The sequence below is a fragment of the Manacus vitellinus genome, unplaced genomic scaffold, assembly GCF_001715985.3.
Source record: "Manacus vitellinus isolate BGI_N305 unplaced genomic scaffold, ASM171598v3 scaffold_4_pilon, whole genome shotgun sequence".
In the NCBI taxonomy this organism is placed as follows: domain Eukaryota; kingdom Metazoa; phylum Chordata; class Aves; order Passeriformes; family Pipridae; genus Manacus; species Manacus vitellinus.
Genome location: NW_021940604.1, coordinates 43,485,593 through 43,503,863, shown reverse-complemented (window position 1 = coordinate 43,503,863; position 18,271 = coordinate 43,485,593). Strand labels below are relative to the sequence as shown.

The window sequence follows — 18,271 nt, the reverse complement described above, 5'->3', positions numbered from 1 at the left end:
CATCTCAACTGGATATTGAGGCTGCGCACACACACACACATAAAAAAAAAAAAGAGGCACTTCACCAAAAAGTTATTGCATCAAAATTATCACAGAAGTCAATGGAAGCTAAGGACTTCCAGACTTAGCACTTGAATCATCAAAAGCAAATTAACATGAGTCCAATCATAACTGATGAATCACTTCATCAGTTTAGCCTGGCAGAACTAATTACGAGGAGAAACAGATGGTATTTCCATAGGACTGCCAGCCACTTCTATAGGTTTTTTCTGTTGGTTTTTTTTTTGAAGAAGAAGAAGAAAGAGAATGTATCTCTACTATGTATCGGTAAGGTGTAAGTAAATAATCTTGATCATCTTTTGGTGCTTAATAGTCACAGACAATGCCTGTTGAAAAGTCAGGCAATGATGTCAGCAGCACAAAACAGGTATTCATCTTAGCAAATTTCAAAAACAGCTCAGAAAACTATTCAGACCTGTTTTAGTATGAATTTCTGATTATTTTTCCTCAGAAATAATAAAACCAGTATAGAACATGAACAATTTATAATAAAAAGTTACACAAACCTATTTTCAATTTGACAATGAACATTTTGCCACCTCTCAGCCAACTGGTCCACTTTTTCTTTATGCCAGTCAAAGTCAAGATCACGTTCCTTGTGCATTTTAAACATCTGATCACTGATCATCTTTGCCTTCTGCAGTTCATCCTCTAAGGCATGGAATGTTTGTCTTTTTTCATCTACTTCAGATCTCCATTGCTAGTATATGAGAAATGAAAAATTGTAAATAACTCATAAATTATGACACTGTTTTATAAATTAGTATTTTGCATGAGTAAAATGTATAAATTAATCAATCAAAATGTTTTAATTAATATTTCACTTCTGCTTGCTCAAATACTCAAACGGTACCAGAATGGGTCTGTAGCAAGTAATAGCTATAAAACGCAAAATAATTCTTAGCAACAGCAACCCCTAAGACACGTAGATCAAAACAGAGCCATTAAATTAACACAATTACTTCATAAACTACATCTTTCAAAAAAATCATTAGGTAGATGCCAATCACTCTAACAAATAAAAGCATTACTCATATTTTGCAATATCAAAATGAGGTATATACAGCAAACAAAAAATGCTTAAGTTCAATCTTTCCATTTCTCAAAGATATATGCCCAGCTTCCTAGGAAAGCCTGATTAATATATTATAGCAATAGTAGGAATGCTAGTGTGGTCATGTTTATATAACATAAATATAACTCTATGTTTATGTTACCTTACGTATATGATACCTTGTGAAGAGAAAAAATCTTACTGCAGCATTAACAAGTGCCACGCTTGGAAGTTCAAATACTTCACAGCATTTTGTAACAGCAGGAACATGCTTTCAAACTATCCAATTCCTAATGCTCTGAAGTAATAGTTTTTTGAGATGTCAATCCCAATGAAGGCTAAAACTAAATACACAAGCCAATTTTTGATACACTATACAGTATAGCATAACCAAGTCAGGTGTTACAAGATAGATACTTTTTGTCTTATTTTTTTATTTGCCCATGAGAAAGCACCAGCAAACTCTTACCTTTAATGTACCCATCAGGTTTTCAATATGGTTTTTGTCAGCCATTACTGCCTCTTCTTCACACAACTTAGTTTCATAGTGTTTCACTAATGATTCTGCTGTTTGGGTGTTCGTCAGGACCAAATTTATAGTTTTTAATCTGAAAAACAGTAATCTCCTGTTAACTGAACCATCAATAACAACATTCAACACACTTGTGTTCTTCAGTCTTTTCATATCATGGGGTACCCCTTTATAAAATGTTAAAATATTAACTCCCCTTTCCTAGATCAATATTATTCATACTAATATCTTCAATTCATTTTGAAGAGAAAACTGTGAACTAAAAGGTGTGATGAAAGATACCATAGTACATACTTATCTATGAAAATGGAAGACATGGAATAAACTTGATTCATGTTTTGAATAACAACATTGAGCTCAGAGCGCAGGGTAGGGACTGAAGGTGAACCAGCAGCTTGACTGAAAAACTCTTCACATTTATCTGTGATGGCTCCCAAGTCATCCTTCAGTCGATCCAGTTCTTTCTTCAGTTTCTGTAAAATGAAAGGTGACTGACAGTGCTTTCATCCTACATCAACCTGATACATACTCTACATATCACTATCAGTACAGGTATGCCCTTTGCTTGCTTTACGTGGACAACATAAAAAATAATGAAAGGAAACAAATATAATAGGGAAACTAACAGAATTTATCATCTGGTGATTTATCAAGTGGTGATTATCATCACCATTTATCATCTTCTTTTTCTCATAAACCCAAGCATAATATTTGACTTGTCTTTACAAGATGCAGTGTAAACCTCCCTGGTTACACTCAAAATGCCTGCATATATTTGTTTTTAAATAAAACTCTTTCCCTAGGTAAAACAGACTTTCTCAAAGGCTCACCTCTTGCTCTGAAATCCTAAGCACATTTTCATGTACATCATCCCTTTCCATTGGTGTTCGGATCTGCCGTATTAACCGCTCCTCACAAGTCTCTAGCCGTAGTCTGATATTTCTGACTTCAGAGATGTACAGATTGTAAATAGATTCTTCCTGCTCCTCTGTTGAAAGAAATAAGGTACATGTTATAAGCAAAGTCATCATGTCATTTTCAACATATTGTCTCATGAAACACTTCATAAAGTCATTGTTCTACAAGGGTTGGACTCAATGATCTTTATGGGTCCCTTCCAACTTGGCATATTCTGTGCGATTCTGTGTGAAGTCTTTCTGTGACTGGCTGAAATGCCATCAGTTTCCATTGGAATTTTGGCTATAATGAAAATTTCAGGGACCCTTAATTTTTACTGTTATTAGATCATCTCGTCACCCATGGAAAACTTTTGTCTGTGGCCATGCATCCCAGGCACAGGCATCACCCCTATGCAGACTTTGCTAAGCTCAGTGACTGATTCTCTCAACCAGTGATATCAGGTACCTTAAATTCTCTCTTTCCAGTGCACAGGGTAACACATCTTTCCTGAAGTGCAGTGAACTATGCTAATAAAGCAATCAGCTTTGCCCTACTGTATTTCTTTAAATTACTGATTTACTCAACAGTAAATCAGAACAGACGTTTTAAGCTTTCTATTCTCAATGTATTAAAAAGTACGTTAAGAGAACAGTAACTACAAGCATTCTGTGAAGCTAGGGAAATACCTAGGATGCTTTTCTTGCCTTAACAGTCTGAAAAAAGTTTTAATTCTGTTATGAAATCAACAAAGTAACCAAGTTGTATTTCCAGCATTCAAAAGCAAGAAAGGCATGACTAAACAGTGAGCTGTAAGGCACGTAATAAATTCTTGGGTGTAAATTTTTTGTAGTACTCTATATATTAAGTAACACAACAATATTTGGTACACAAGTTAATATATACAAAGTTAATACAAAAATTAGAGTTTCAGTACAATATAATTGTGCACATTGTGAAAACAACTCTGTTCAAAAGAATTGAGGTGATAACAGTATCAATATGATAAAACAGGTCTCAGGATCAAGAACTAAAATCTGTTTCATGAGGGCATCTTTCTAGCACACTAAACTAAGTTTTACCTCTTTCTGCAGACTTAAGAAGCTCTTGATAGTATTGCTTGCAAACATTAACCTCCCTTTCCAGCTGTGCTGTATCGGAGCTTGTAAAGATTTTGGACTCCTGGCTGTCTTCCAAAAAATCATCAAAGCGGGACTGCAAATTGCTTAGAACCTGCTGATGTTCACCTGGCAGCATCGTCTTTATCTGCAATAGATTATAAACCCAAAGCACAGTCAGAGCATCACTCACACAGTTCCCATTTCAAGTTACAGATATGTACGAGAATGAAAAAATGCATTATGGAGGAATGAGTGTTCAGCTGTCCTCAGCTTGAAAGACTAAATGTTGCTTCACAGGTGTTCCACTGTTAGTCAGAAGTTGTAGCATGAAGAAATAATGGCCATCTTCAGGAAGATAAACCTTAGCCTAATGAAGCTAATCTTCCCATAAATGCAGAAAGGTAGACTATTGCAGACAAAATGCAGAATTTAGTTACTGTTCATTGCTTTCAAGAGGTCTCTGCTCACAACAGGAGACCAGGCTGTGAGCAGTTTTCCTAACACCCCTGCTCTGCTCCTTCCCCAAATGTAGCTGTGAAAAGACTGCTCAGATCAGGGCAGAACATTGCACACTGGTAACCAGCATGGCCACTGCTGCCAGCTAATCCCACAAGGAAGATGAGGATTGCTGTAAATCACTGATTATACATTTCCAGGAAGTGTATCCTATGACTTCCCAGCAAATGGTTAAGAGCCCTTCCTAGTCATAGCACATACCGAGGCAACATTGCCAGCTCTAACAGCTTCAATTTCATTTGTCAGGTAATGCCAGGACACCACACTCTTCATGTTTACATGTGACTCATGCCAAAGGGCCAGAACATTCTGAAATTGCTGTTCAATCCTGAAATATGAAAAAATTCCAACTTTAGATCAGGGTAACACGTGAAAAAGAAAAAAAAAACCCACACAAAAACACCCTGTAAGATATTCTTTTAACCCAAGCTTCATATAAATTAATTTTAACAGAAAATAGACAGTTTTGTTTTGTCCCTACCTGTTGGCTGTATCTATTGCTTCTTTGTTTGGTGGAGGAACTGTAAAGCATACAGATGGAACCATGGCCTCATTACCACTTGGGCTAATGACTTTCCATTTAGCACGATGGGAGTTGTTTGCTAATACACACTCATCATCTTTGTAAATAGTTATCTAGTATTAACAGAAAAGCAGAATAATTTGATGAGCCAAGCATTACGAAATAATCGTACAAAGCACTTCTGCAAACGGTGTCTACAAATAAGCAACAGAACAACAAAACCAATGTTCCAACACAGGGATTTGCTCTTGTTTACTAGGGTGGAAGAAATTTAGAGCCCAGCTTTCTCTAGAACATGGTAATTAACAAAACTTTAGCTGAATTTTCACATCTGTAATTGGTTTGAAGAAACTCAAGTTTCTAACCTCAATTTGTCTATAGTCACAGATGGCTTTAATTGGGATGGATGTTTTGAGTACACAGTCAGGGTTTCTTGGCTTCAGCTGAATTATTGCCTTTGCTCTCCCCACAAGGCCTGCTACTGTGCTCTTATACTGCAAGAGTTGTTCTTTTTCTTCCTAAAACAGTTAAGAAAAGAATACGTCATAAGAGATGGCCAGAATTCAGGGTTGCCTCTTTGATCCTGTTAAGCTTTACTTTTTCTGACTTCTACTGTGTATCTTAAAAGTAACACATTTTACAAGAACAAAGTATCTTTCTGTAGCCACTGGTTTACCCCATCTGGTATTGTAAATACAAAGAAATACATAATACTGTGTTTTAAAGTTGTAAAAAACAGTCTTTGCAAATGGATAAATACAACTATTTATTTATAAGTTCTGAAAAATGAACTGTTTTCCCTTCACTTTAAATGAATAATCTCAACGCATTTTATATCCAACTATAATTCTACACATTTCTGGTTTCATTGTAACTCCTGTTAATAGGGTCCTTGAATTCTTACCATAGACTCCTGGACAAGGTCTTCCAGCCTATGAACACTGCTTGATCTATCACAACTGTATTTTCGGTATATGGTATCTTTCAAATTCTTCAAATATTCCATGGCTTCTTTGGCATCACTGAAAAACTAGGATGAGATAAATACCAGGGTTATTTTTAAACAACCTAAAAAGTATACAATCAGCTACACCAAAGTTTATTTCAAGTGCTGACTTTTTAAAAATAACCTTTTCTAGTTGCTTGAAGTGACCATTGCACCACACATGCAGAGAGATTCATGACCTCATGTCTAAATGTACTCTTCAAGAAGGCACACACCAGTTATTCTTGGTACTATATAAATGCAAAATTAATTGAGCAGTTATTGAACTTTAGTTAATTACTGTTCCTGAAATGGAAAAATTTTCTGAAGTCAAGCTTTCTTTGGAATTACAATTACTTTCATATATAAAGAATATATTGTAGAAACTAGCTGCAAAATCCAGGGAGCAGAGGGGCAAACGTTTTGTGTAGAAAGGGAAGTGAGCTGCCACACTTGACAGTTCTGCCTGGGCATCTGCACCCCCAAACTAGGGTCCTGGTTAAGCACAGTTGGGAACAGAAATGCCCTGTGACAATCCTCACCCCTATTCTGTCCCTTAAATCTCATTGCTTAAATCCAGAATTCCCACTTCTTATCCTGACCAGTAGGAGCAACAATTGCTTTGTCTTCTGCAGTGGCCTTTTCCTCACTTTGGGCTTCCATCGTTCTCAATCCAAAGGAATCTTATCCCAACACCACATCCTTTTTATTTTCAGTCATCCAACCCAGAAGACACTAAAGATTAGTCTTTATAATTTAAATATTTTCAAAAAGTAGATTTTTTAAAAGCCAAAAAAACTAACAAACCAAAAACTCAGTAACTGAGTTCTGCATCATTTGCTGAGTGGATGGATGATAATCAGGCAAGCAAATGGGTGTTTCGTTGGACCTGTCTGCTGTCAGGGTGTTCTCTGCTCCATTTATTATTAATACTGTACATTCTATTTCCTTCTGAGAAGTCCTGGAATAACCATTTAGAATATGTTCTCCCATCCTCCAGTCTACATCATCTGCAGAAGCTGTATTAACAGCTGTTGTGCACAACAGGGAGAGAACATGGCTTCTTTCTCAGAGTCTCTACCTCCAGCTGCATCACTGAAAAAAATCTCAGGCCAAATTTTTATCTGCTGTGAACTGATATAACTGTAGTGAAGAAATACAGGCATGGTAACACTGTGGGAGCATAGCTCATCATCTAATGACTGTACATGACAAATGTCAATTCTACAACTACTGTGAGAGAACAACTAGCACTTCTGGTGGAACTTTTTGACCATGGACATAACTTAAAACATTTCACAATTTTACTGATTTACTTTCTTACCTCAAAATATGCAGCATTTTCTCTCAAATGTTGTTCAACACAGTGACAGAGCTGGAGAATCCAGCTCCATTGGGTCTGCATTGCTGCTCTATAGGCCTTTAAGGAAGAGAGAGATATTTTAAAAAAGGAAATTACAATTAAAACTTGAATACCTTTAGGAAACATGAAAGCAACATAGCAAACACAAGAAGCTAAACTTGACCTCCTCACCCTGGAAAAGCAAGCTGCAGCAAGGAAAATTCCAATTAGATGTGAGGGAAAAAAACGCTGTCACTACAGCGTAGTCAAACATAAGAAAACTTGCCCAGAGGGACTGTGAAATCACCATCCTCTGGCCTGGTCAGAGTTGGGCCAAACAAATCCCTGACACTGCTTCAAGCAAGAGCTGGAGTACAACTCCAAAGGTTCCTCCAGTCTGAGCTCATCTACAATTCTGTATCTCTATTTACTCAATCAAAATAGATGCATTCTTTCCTGGGCATAAATCGGATATTGAAGTACCACTGACTACACAATTAAAAAAGGAACAACCAGGACTCGCCGCAATGGATAACTTAGTGTGACACTCGCGCAGGAATTTAGAGCGCCTTCACCAGCAGGGGGCGCTCTCGCCCCCAGGAAATCAGCCACAGGTTTCGGATTTTAAATTCCCATTCTCAGGGAATTCAAAACAGCTTTTCCACTGGCTTCAAGGAATTTCAAAGTGATGCATTAATGCATAGGTTCTTCTGTAGAAAAGGATTTTTTTATTATTATTTTTAATAAATATCCCAGTGTAGCATTACTGGAGACAGCATAACCTGCACAGTCATTGTCACTGTGGTGGCCTGGTTTCATCATATGCATCTTTAATATATTAGTATATTACACTGATAGGAAACCATTAGAATTGCATATACTTTTAAGGACTAGAAATCCCCACATTACATAAAAAGTCATTTATTGTTGAGGGAAGGAAGGAAGGGAGGAGTTTTCTTCAAGTTTCCAATTTAGGAAGATGTGAACTCACTGAGCTGAAGAACAATAAAAATCCATTCTTTCTGACTTTTTTTATTCTTATATAATAACTCAGCTATTCACTGTTTCAATGTTTACCACCTACTGTCTATATCTACTCTTTTCTTGAAGATTTACAAGTAAAAACATTGTACATTCTCCTTTGGAAACCTGTTATGACCCTATAACAGCTACAGTAAATTTTCTGTACATAGTGCTTGATTCAAGCCTGAAGTAAATCACCTGGTCATATTTTTAACATCCAAACAGGTTTCATAGCTCACTGACAAATAAGTTATGAAACCAACTCTAAATCATAATAGGAACCTGCAGGTAGAGGAAACGACTAGAAAAGCTCTCACTGAAACTTCTTTCAATCCAACAGGAAAAAAACCACATAAGGACTGTTCTGTGCCCTTGGTCTGCTAATGCAATTTGTATCAATAACACTAAAAGCTGTGTGCGAGACCAGAAACATCTGTACAGACCAACTCTGAAACTTTTAATTTTAGAGTTCAGGGGAATTTCATCTAAACAATCCAAGATGTATCTGTAACTTTATAAAAGTGTTGTTATCTTTTGAAAACTGGAATACAGATATGACAGAGATGCTGAAGAACAAAGAAAAAAAGATCCTTTTATTTAGAGTCTTGTTTAATTTCATCTAAGTTAGCACTTCCCTTTTTTCCCCCAAAATTAAGTTCTGTTAAATCCCAAAACTTTTGCTGTTTCTGTGTTGTTTTTACTAACTTACTTCAATGGTTAGCCTGGCTGGGTGATTTTCAAGAAGCAACTGTTCAGCTATTTCTTGTACTGATTTTATAATTTCTTCTTTTTCATCAAGTTCTCTCATTAATTCCTTTTTCCAGACAAAGAAAAAAAAAGTATTAGAAATCTCTTAAATTATCAAAGATTACTTAATTATTCTCTCTGGATTATGCTAACAATACATACTGCATGATATTCCTTTTTTCTTGTTATATTGGAGTTTCTCTCACTCCAGTCATATGCAACCTCTTCCTCTTCTTTTTCATTCAGCCATATCAATTCTCTAGTAGCACGAGACACAAAATTGTGAAGAGTATCTAGATGCCTTTCCTGATTTCTCGATGTGTTCTTTATTAAAAAGAAAAGAAAAATATTTACAAGAATCAGAATTTAAAGTTCATCCCTTATGAGAGATTATGCACACTGAAAAGCTGGACATGGAAGAGGAATGATGAACTTACCAAGAGCTTTGAATACTGACTCTCCAGTTTGTGCAATTTTTCCACATAACTGAGTTTAAGAGGAGCAGTCATTTGGATCTGTATTTGGCATATGAGATCAAAAGACAACAGAAAGGTTAGATATGTTAAACTGCTAGATCTTCTGATTTCATCAAAAGTCATCCAGAGATCAGAAGTAAAAGTAAGACTGTGAAACCCAAACATAGTTCTAAAATTCAACATTAGTTTATGGGTCACCCAGTGAGAAATTAACCAAAGAAATAAAGGATATGGTGCAGTACCTCACTCATTTTGGCTTCTTTAAGGCTGGATTCAAATTCCTCAATAGCTTTGTGGACATTTTTGTGATTTTCCAAATGGCTTTCAACACTTGGCAAATCTGAACCCCATTCTGTTCGATCAAGTTGCACCTTACAAAAAGAAAGAAAAAATTAGCCATGTTCTACAAGAAGTAAACATAATAATTAAAAGTGGACTGTTTCCATAAAGATGGGTACCTGCATTTCTTCCACCCAGTTCAATAGGTCCTGGACAAATTTCATGTTCACCTCTTCTTCTGTTAAATTCTGATCCACGAAAGCTGATTTCATAAGAGGTTTTCTGATTTGCATCAGTTTGAGTGTTTGCAGAGTCCCACTGTCTACTCCTGTCACATAGCTCTGGATTAACCGTGGTGGGATGCCTGGTGGGTAAGCGGGAGTGATAGTTGGTGTCAGTCTGGAAGTAAGACCTGATGAAAGGCCAGATGTCAAGCTGGAAGAAGTCAAAGTAGGTGTTAAACCTTGGGTCATTGCAGCATTTATTTCAGGGGTTAGGTTTGTTGTAAATCCTGAGTTTAAGCTTTCGGTTATTCCTGATATCATAAGCTTTGTCTGCTCTGTGGTCAGTGCATGCCCCTTGTTGTACACAGAAGAACATTCAGTCCGTAAGGCCATCAGTTCATCACGAAGTTTTGCAACTCTATTAAAATAAAATAAGAGAAAAAATAAATAAAAATAACTTCAATGAATGCTTATGATTAAGGTTTATCATGCTGAACTGATTTGAATAGTGATTTGAATTCACACGATCCCTTACACTTTAGTCACACTTAAATATCTATAAAAAAGCTCTTCTATCATAAAGTACAGAATATGTCAGCTTATACTTCTATACAGATAACAGATGAAGAAATCAGGCAATGACTAAAAAAATCAGCATGGTATGGGCACTAACATGCACTATACACGATTCCAGTGAACAATCAGCAAACCAGAAATCTTACAAGATACTACATGTTGCAGTAGATCAAACACTTGCAGTTCACTGCCAAGGAGCTATGTGCTTGATCTCAACCAGTCCAGGACGCATCCTGAAAAAACTTTAGAGCCACTTCTTCATAAAACTGAATTATGCTGTTTAAATGCTTCTTTGTGCCAAGACTGTACACACTGCCACATATAACCTCATGTTACCTCACTCATTACCTGTTAATAAACCTATAGGTATCACCTAAAATCTTGCCCCCATTTAAAAAAAATCAAAGTTAGTGAATTCTAAACACATTTTAGGTACAATAACACAAGCTAACATCTTTACACACAAATATCTAGTAGACATTAAACATTAAGGCATGTTCAGGGAAACTACTTCATTTTCACAAATAAGTACAAACAGTTCCTCTTGTCTTCAATATTTGTGGGCAATGTACCCACCAAACCACCTGATATTTGGGTGCCTAGTGACAGGTTGATAAATTTATCCACCGACTGAAAATGTTGTCCGTAAGGGGTATCCACACTTGGGACACTTACTTGTTTACATAAACACACTGTAAAGTACCTTTGAACAAGCTGGTCTGCTTGATAGTATTTTCCATCAATAAGAATTTGGGCATCAACCACTTGCTGACGGAGAAGGTTCTCAGATTCAAGAATATAGCCAGCTATCTCTGCTTCATGTTGGAACTGGAGCCCTGACTCTAATCGCTTGGTGTCCTTAATGAATAAGAGAAAGTCATTAAGCCTTGCAGCTAAACCAAAGGGAAATCAGCTGTAAGAATTTCTAATTTATTTTTTTTTTGTAAAAACTTCTTCTGATCTCGAAACAACTGTGAAGGATTTTATCTAACTACTGACAAAAAGAGAAGGTAACACAACGTACTCTAGGCAATTTGTGGTATTTTCTTGAAGACATGCTATATTAACAGCACAACAAAAACAAAAGTAGCAGCTATGAAGGTTGCATTCAAAAATCCTTAAGAGTTTTTTTTTTAAGTAGCCATTGTACTGCTATAAGTTCATGAATACAGACAAGTAAAATCACTGACTGACTTACAGACTGCAGAGCGTTCCGGGCAAGTATCAGTTTATCCTCACAGCTCCGGCTGTCCCGCTGAATTCTGTTTGCAATTTGCTGCAGCATTTCCAACCTAGGTGATGCCAAAGTTTTTCAGAAAAATCAATAAGTATTAAAGTTATTTATATTTACCAATCGTGTTGTATGACTTTAAAAACAAACAAATGAATCAACAGCATCTAACACAAAGCACAAATACATATGCCAAGTTACCTGTTCCCTTCTAAGGTGCCATTACCAAAGCTTATACAAGATTTAATCAGCGTGGGACCACAATTAACAGAAAGGAAATTCTCGTTAGAATCAACGCTGGTTTGAGTACTAGTGCTGTTGCTAAACAGTGAATCGCTGCTATGATAGCTATAACTACTGCTATTCATTTTTACATCCAGAGTACGGTCCTTCTGGCTGTTTACATTTGCTGAAAAATGAAAAGATAAAACTCCTACAAAATGTACAGCTTCTAGGGATGTAGTTCCACTACTGGCTTTTGAAACACCTAGCACTCCTCCTTTAAATAGGCTTGAGTACGCACATTCAAAACCCAGCAATTAATATTCTGCCAGCTTTTCAAAGGATTGTACCTGGGGCTATGTATGCTACCTTGCTTTTGGCTTCTCTACCTTGCAATAAAGCTCTGCAAGTACAGACTAGGCAGCAACATCAGGGCGTCTCTAGGAAACAGACATGCCAAATATTTTATTTAAGTGTCACTAAATAACTATAAAGCCAAGTAAGAACTAAAAGAACTCTTTGCAGTGTTTCTCACTCTTCAATGAAAAGTTTCAAAAACAAGCAAAGTGTGAAATCCTCACTCAACAGTTCAGTACAAAAAACTTCTAGGTTGGGCTGACTCCTTTTTCTTCAAACGGAAATGCACAATAAAACTGGGAGAGTATCATGGTTAATCAGCTCATAACAATATAATCTGAGACACCTGTACACCATCCAACCCACCATCACTACTCCACTGTCCAAGCATGCATGTTTACTAACTGTCGTCTCACTACTCTGTCCTGAAAATTTCCTCTTACCTTCTTCTACATTCACAGACAATTGCTTCTTGCTGCTTTGACCACAAAACAAGTAAGAAAAATCTGATCACTGCTCTTTCCTTTACATTTTAACTCAGAACCTGAGTTAGGGGTGATTTTTTTCAGTATTTCACCCCCTGCTTTTAGGATTCCTGAACAACCACACCCACCCCACAAGGTGACTGTTTACACAGGAGAGCACAGCAAAGGCACAGACACACCCCTGCTGCATGCCAAACTCTGCTAGTTTTGCAAACTAGAACTCAGTCTGGCACTTTCCTCACTGACATCATAATAAGTTTGATCCCATACACCAATCTGGCCACACATTGTCTATCCGTGTTGATACTTTCAGATGTGTTCACCAGACTTATAGGCAAAGTTTTATTACTTACCAAATTTCAGTATTACAGGTCACATTTTTGCCACAATCAAATTTCACCCCAGGAGCTGTATTAACACCTCATATTAATGAGATGCACTGATAACCAATACAACAGATATGGATGACATTCTTGTGCCCAGAACAACAGATAATCTTAACTTGGTGACTAAGCCAGAATAACTTAAAGCAATTTTCTCTCTCATTTTACAGGGACCACCACGGGTAGTGACTATCACTCTACAACCTGTCACTCTGTTTACCATTCCTGAAATATGGGAAGGAGTTTAGGTTCATATTTGTTTACCTGTGCTCCATCCATATGAATAAAAAATAAATAAACTAACATCATTTACACATCTTCTCAAAAAAGATAATACAGCTTTCTGCAAGTATGAACAGAATTTCTATTGGTGAAGCCAGACACTAACTTCGCTTTTGGCATCTTGGGATAGATTAACCTACAAGACCTAGCAGGCTGTATTTCTGCTGCTTCTTTCCAGTATTCTGCTCTGCATAAAGCAGACAACCTCTGTATTGCAGGGGACAACTTTGTATTCCTCTATAGGAACTTGTTCCATAGTAGGGTGCTGTGAATCAACACCTCCCACTGAATCTGCTGTTTCATGCTCTTGCTTTTGTAAGCATGACACATATTTAACTAACTTTGACTGCCATTGGGATCTTCTCTGGCTGAAATCTGTCTCTTTCTGAGGAATTCCTATACAATGATCCAGATTCTTCATACCTACTTTCAGGTACCTAGGAGCAAGGAGAAGGATCACCCTATTGTCACCAGAAAGTCAGTGACAGGATTCTCTAAAAAGTGATTCAGATCTTAGGTGTGTCCTTTGGATGCTTAAAGTTAAGCAGAATGAATCCAGACCCAGGTGTCTATCCAGACCCACATGCAGAAGCCCCAAAAAGCACTTAACTTAAAGAAAAGAGGGTTTTTCTTAATTAATGAATGGATGACACCTGTGTCCGCCACAGAATTTAAGAAATACCATTAAAAACGAGAAATGTTCTCAGACTGCATCAAGAGTTTAATTATGCTCAGTAATTTGCTAGCATGCTAGTATGTTACTACGATGTACAAAACGGTGTCACATATCCTACTACCATGGAATACGACTATGCATTTTGCACATCTAAGTGTTTTGTGTGCTCTTGAGAACAACTAACTCAAACAATCTCTAAACAGGATGTTAGCCCACAAAGTTATGCAGCAAGTGAAATACACATTTCATGTAAAGGATGAGGATGGTGCTTATAAGAGACAGTGAACTGATATAAACCCAGCTCTGACTAACTGTACAGAGAAGGTGGCTATATTTGTGTGTAAGTGCTTTGATGATCTGAGGCACAGATACTGTTCATCTTGACCATCTGAGACCACAGAAGTTATTTCTGTCTGGACCTGCCTCTATGAAGCAGGTAAAGAGCTTCAGGCCTTGAACAAAAGTACAATTACTTGATCTAGTAAAATAATGTGGAATTTATCATGGAAGAAGGTATTTACAAATTTCAGTATGGGTTAAAACAACAGAAAATATATTAACCAAGCCTGTCCAACATTCACTAGCATACCTCTCCACTTCTGGTCGAAGAGTCTTCTCTCTTTCCAGCATGGCAATAATAAGCTTTCCCCATTCTTTTTCTATATCATTTGGATGGTAGCCTTGAGAAAGTTTGATGCGTCCAAATTCTATCCAGACCTTAACAATTCATACATATTTGTTATTTTAAGCCACAGAAAGGGAACTTCTATACATTTCAATGCATGCTAAAACTTACCTCTAGCAGTTTATATAGACGTTTAATTTTTGATTTATCTGTCTCCTTTGGTGGAATTTCTGTTTCTTTAAACTGTAAATATTGATTATAAAGTGCCTACAGAAACATAAAAAAACATTGTCAGCTTTTACTTATAGTTAATATAACCTTCTTCTCTAAACCCTCTCCTAATATTCTTCACAAGCTTACCTTTATACTGTCCTACCACAGTTCTACAAAAAATGATCAGTGTAAAACTAAAGATTTGCTTTTGGTTGCTCATATGTTAGTAATGTATTTATTTACTTCGGAAAGGTCAAGAAGTAGTACTGTTCTAGAGTTGCTTTAATTGAATAAATCAATAAGCACATCATTTGTTCAAGCTTGCTTTGAGTCAGTAACATAAGTGTAATTCCAACAGAAAGTTTAAGTCATCACATCTCACCTTCAATTCCACAGGATTGTTGGGAAATGTTCTGTCAGACATTATCATGACATGGTGTCTGATCCACTGCATGAGGTAGTTCACCATATTCTGATATTCAACCCATTTGACTTCAACATCCTGCCAAAGCAAAACCCAGATTACAGAACAGATGAAAATCATCTGAGACATCATTTCTGCTTCAGCTTTGAAGACTGAGGTCTTCACACATATAAAAAAAGATTTTGAAATCCTGCAATTCTGAAACAATATTTACTTGCTCATTACAGCCCACTTAAAAGTTTCCAAATATATGATTTGGTCCCAAATAATTCCACTGAAAACACGGTATTTTCTAGGTTAGTAAACTTGAGATTGATAATAATCAGAGAGGCAAAATGTATATGTCCATGACTGAAAAGTAAGAACTATGAATTGATCTTTTTCCAACTTCAGGTATATTGTTTTTAGTTAAGCTCTTAGCACAGATATTTTCATGTCCACAATATGAAACAGCTAAGACTCTAAAATCTCAACCTAGAAAAATCATGTCAAAGAAAAGTGTGACAGCACTCCTATGGAAGATCCAGCTAACATTCTGGATCTGAAATCCAGAATTTTATTAATGAAGCACAAGTATTTTTTTCTTACTTACATTTGCACTGATGCCTTCACCACCTTCTGGTACTTTGGGAAATGCATCATAAAGTGATGACACATAAGTTATTACTGACTTCTCATCAGGTGAGGAAACATCAACATCTAAAAGAGCAAGACAGAACACCACTTTATCACATAGTTGTAAGAATGCCCGCAAATATGCTACAACCTGCAGGCAGATTGAATTTTATTTTAATGCTAGGGGTTTTGCAACAAAGCCCTCTGCAACTCTCTTACCTTCAGGATCCAGAAGTCTGGCAACACCAAGTTTTTCTGCTACAAAAAAAGCATGTTCTAAATTTGCAAGGTTGCTTTGAACAGCAACGGTATTCATGTCTATCAGGTCCGGCCTGTCAAATAAGAACAGTAACACTTGGTTACAACTCTTTACCGGTTTGAAATCACTGCTGTATTGGTAAATCAAACCAAGAGCATGGATGGATACAGCAACAGAGTTTTCATTAAAAAGGATTTCACTAAAATCAGGTGAATAGGCTGAGGTCACTGCTAATTGAGAAACACAAGCAATTACAACACTGTCACTTCTCTATCTACAAGCTAATGTTTCTATCCATCCCTTGTATCCATCTCTATTTTCTTATGCATATTTATTCATGTGCACTGCCATTGTATTATGACGCCTTGTCCTCTCCACTGCACTTGGGGTTGTGCGTTGAACTCACTTTTCTCTTTTACACGAGGGAGTTAATTTCTACTGCTTTTACAAGTTTTTAGTCATTCTTCATCAAATTCTTTACCACGTGTCAGAACCCACAGAGTAAAAAGGTTTAGTCACAAAAAATATCACTTTAACCTATTCCTGATGAGCTTCAAAGTCTTCAAATGGCAGACATTGACACTGAAGCCCTGCTTTCAGTTAAACACTGCTGCCAGTTCTCTTATAGAAAACTCTTAGCTCCTTGCACTTACACATTCACACCTTCATCCTGCTAAACTCCACTGCCAGTCACAATACATTTGTTTTAATGGAATGCTTGTCTTAAGCCAATCTTACCTGTAAACATTTTTAAGGCCCAAAAGTATTATCCTGTACCAATTCTGTATCAGCATCATTGCTTTAATGTTTTAAATTAATGTAAAGCTTCAGAATCACAGAATATGCTGAGTTGGAAGGGACCCACAAGGATCATCAAGTTCAACTCCTGGCCCTGCACAGGACCATCCCCAACAGTCACACCATGTGCCTGAGAGTATCATCCAAATGCTTCTTGAACTCTGGCAGGCTTGGTGCTGTGATCACTTCCCTGGGAAGCCTGTTCCAGTGCCCAAGCACTCTTTGGGTGAAGAACTTTCTTCTAATATCCAACCTAAAACTCCCCTGACACAACTTCAGGCCATTCCCTTGGGTCCTGTCACTGTCACCACAGAGAAGGTATCAGTGCCTGCCCCTCCTCTTCCTCCAATGAGGAAGTTGTAGACTGTAAGGAGGTCTCTCCCCAGTTTCCTCTGCTCCAGGCTGAACAGACCAAAACTACTGTTGTCCTTTTAGCTTGCTGTGTAGGACTTGGCTTTTAGATTTTGCAGTTCTCAGTCCAGAGTATATTACTCTCCGCCTCTTTCAGCACTGGAATTCTGTTAGCCATAACACCAAAAAGGAAGGGACTTCCAAAGATGCTGAGCAAAAATTCATCCCACTGAAGCTAACTAGAGCCACAGGGGTCTGAAACCTTTGCTACTGAAATCCTACACTACTGAAAACCAGACTCACAAAACACCAAAAGAAAAAAATATGGCATACAACTTTTAGTGAAAAATTCAGTTCTTTAATTTTCTCATTTTTGTTTCTAGAGAAACTATTTTCTTGGCTGTATGTAGCAGAAGCTTTAAATAATTGCAACAGATAGAAATAAAACTGTTAAATATCACATTGTTCAAAATTAATGATAGCATTTCATTTGGCAATACCCCAAATTCCATGGATAACAAAATAGTATTAACTTTGGGAAACTCAATACAAGTTCATCTTTGAACTAACTACAAGGACACTGTAAATAAAAATCTATTGCTTTTCAGCCATTTAGAATCACTGGTTTCCTTGGGCTTTTTTTGAAGACAAGTCTATAAGACAGATGGTAACACAGAACCCATTATGTCTATAAAGAACATTTAATTAATAATAAAACTTTAGCAGTGCAATATAATCCTTCTAAAGCAGTGGGACTTTCCACTTCCAATATGCTTAGTGGAAGCATGATCAAGCTCACACTATTCTTCTCTAAATTTCAGTGCAACGAAAACAATGCAATGAAACCAATACCTTCCATTGCTTTTAGCAGCACAGAAAATTAAAGAAAAATAAAAGACAGTGTTAGAAAACTGAACACTCCTGTTTCAGCCATAATAATAGAGATGGTATGAGTAATAATGACTGCTTTAACAGCAGTTTTGAAAAGACAATCA

At 36.9% G+C, this 18,271-nt stretch overlaps 1 protein-coding gene across 3 annotated transcripts in view; it reads right to left on the bottom strand.

Moving 5' to 3' along the window:
* Window positions 1-18,271, bottom strand: part of DST (dystonin) — a 277,490-nt gene that overhangs the window by 136,413 nt on the left and 122,806 nt on the right. For 2 of the 3 annotated variants that reach the window (XM_029962798.1, XM_029962799.1), the window contains exons 8-29: window positions 16,088-16,200; window positions 15,846-15,952; window positions 15,212-15,331; window positions 14,788-14,883; window positions 14,581-14,708; window positions 11,554-11,647; window positions 11,059-11,213; window positions 9,735-10,197; window positions 9,519-9,647; window positions 9,238-9,315; window positions 8,963-9,124; window positions 8,763-8,867; window positions 7,013-7,108; window positions 5,608-5,733; window positions 5,069-5,221; window positions 4,662-4,816; window positions 4,382-4,508; window positions 3,626-3,809; window positions 2,477-2,634; window positions 1,941-2,119; window positions 1,584-1,722; window positions 567-760 (exon numbers count right to left, since the gene is read on the bottom strand). In XM_029962798.1, the coding sequence (XP_029818658.1) occupies window positions 567-760; window positions 1,584-1,722; window positions 1,941-2,119; window positions 2,477-2,634; window positions 3,626-3,809; window positions 4,382-4,508; window positions 4,662-4,816; window positions 5,069-5,221; window positions 5,608-5,733; window positions 7,013-7,108; window positions 8,763-8,867; window positions 8,963-9,124; window positions 9,238-9,315; window positions 9,519-9,647; window positions 9,735-10,197; window positions 11,059-11,213; window positions 11,554-11,647; window positions 14,581-14,708; window positions 14,788-14,883; window positions 15,212-15,331; window positions 15,846-15,952; window positions 16,088-16,200 (3,261 nt within the window). The remainder of the gene's footprint in view (window positions 1-566; window positions 761-1,583; window positions 1,723-1,940; window positions 2,120-2,476; window positions 2,635-3,625; window positions 3,810-4,381; window positions 4,509-4,661; window positions 4,817-5,068; window positions 5,222-5,607; window positions 5,734-7,012; window positions 7,109-8,762; window positions 8,868-8,962; window positions 9,125-9,237; window positions 9,316-9,518; window positions 9,648-9,734; window positions 10,198-11,058; window positions 11,214-11,553; window positions 11,648-14,580; window positions 14,709-14,787; window positions 14,884-15,211; window positions 15,332-15,845; window positions 15,953-16,087; window positions 16,201-18,271) is intronic. The other variant, XM_029962797.1, reaches the window with a different exon arrangement.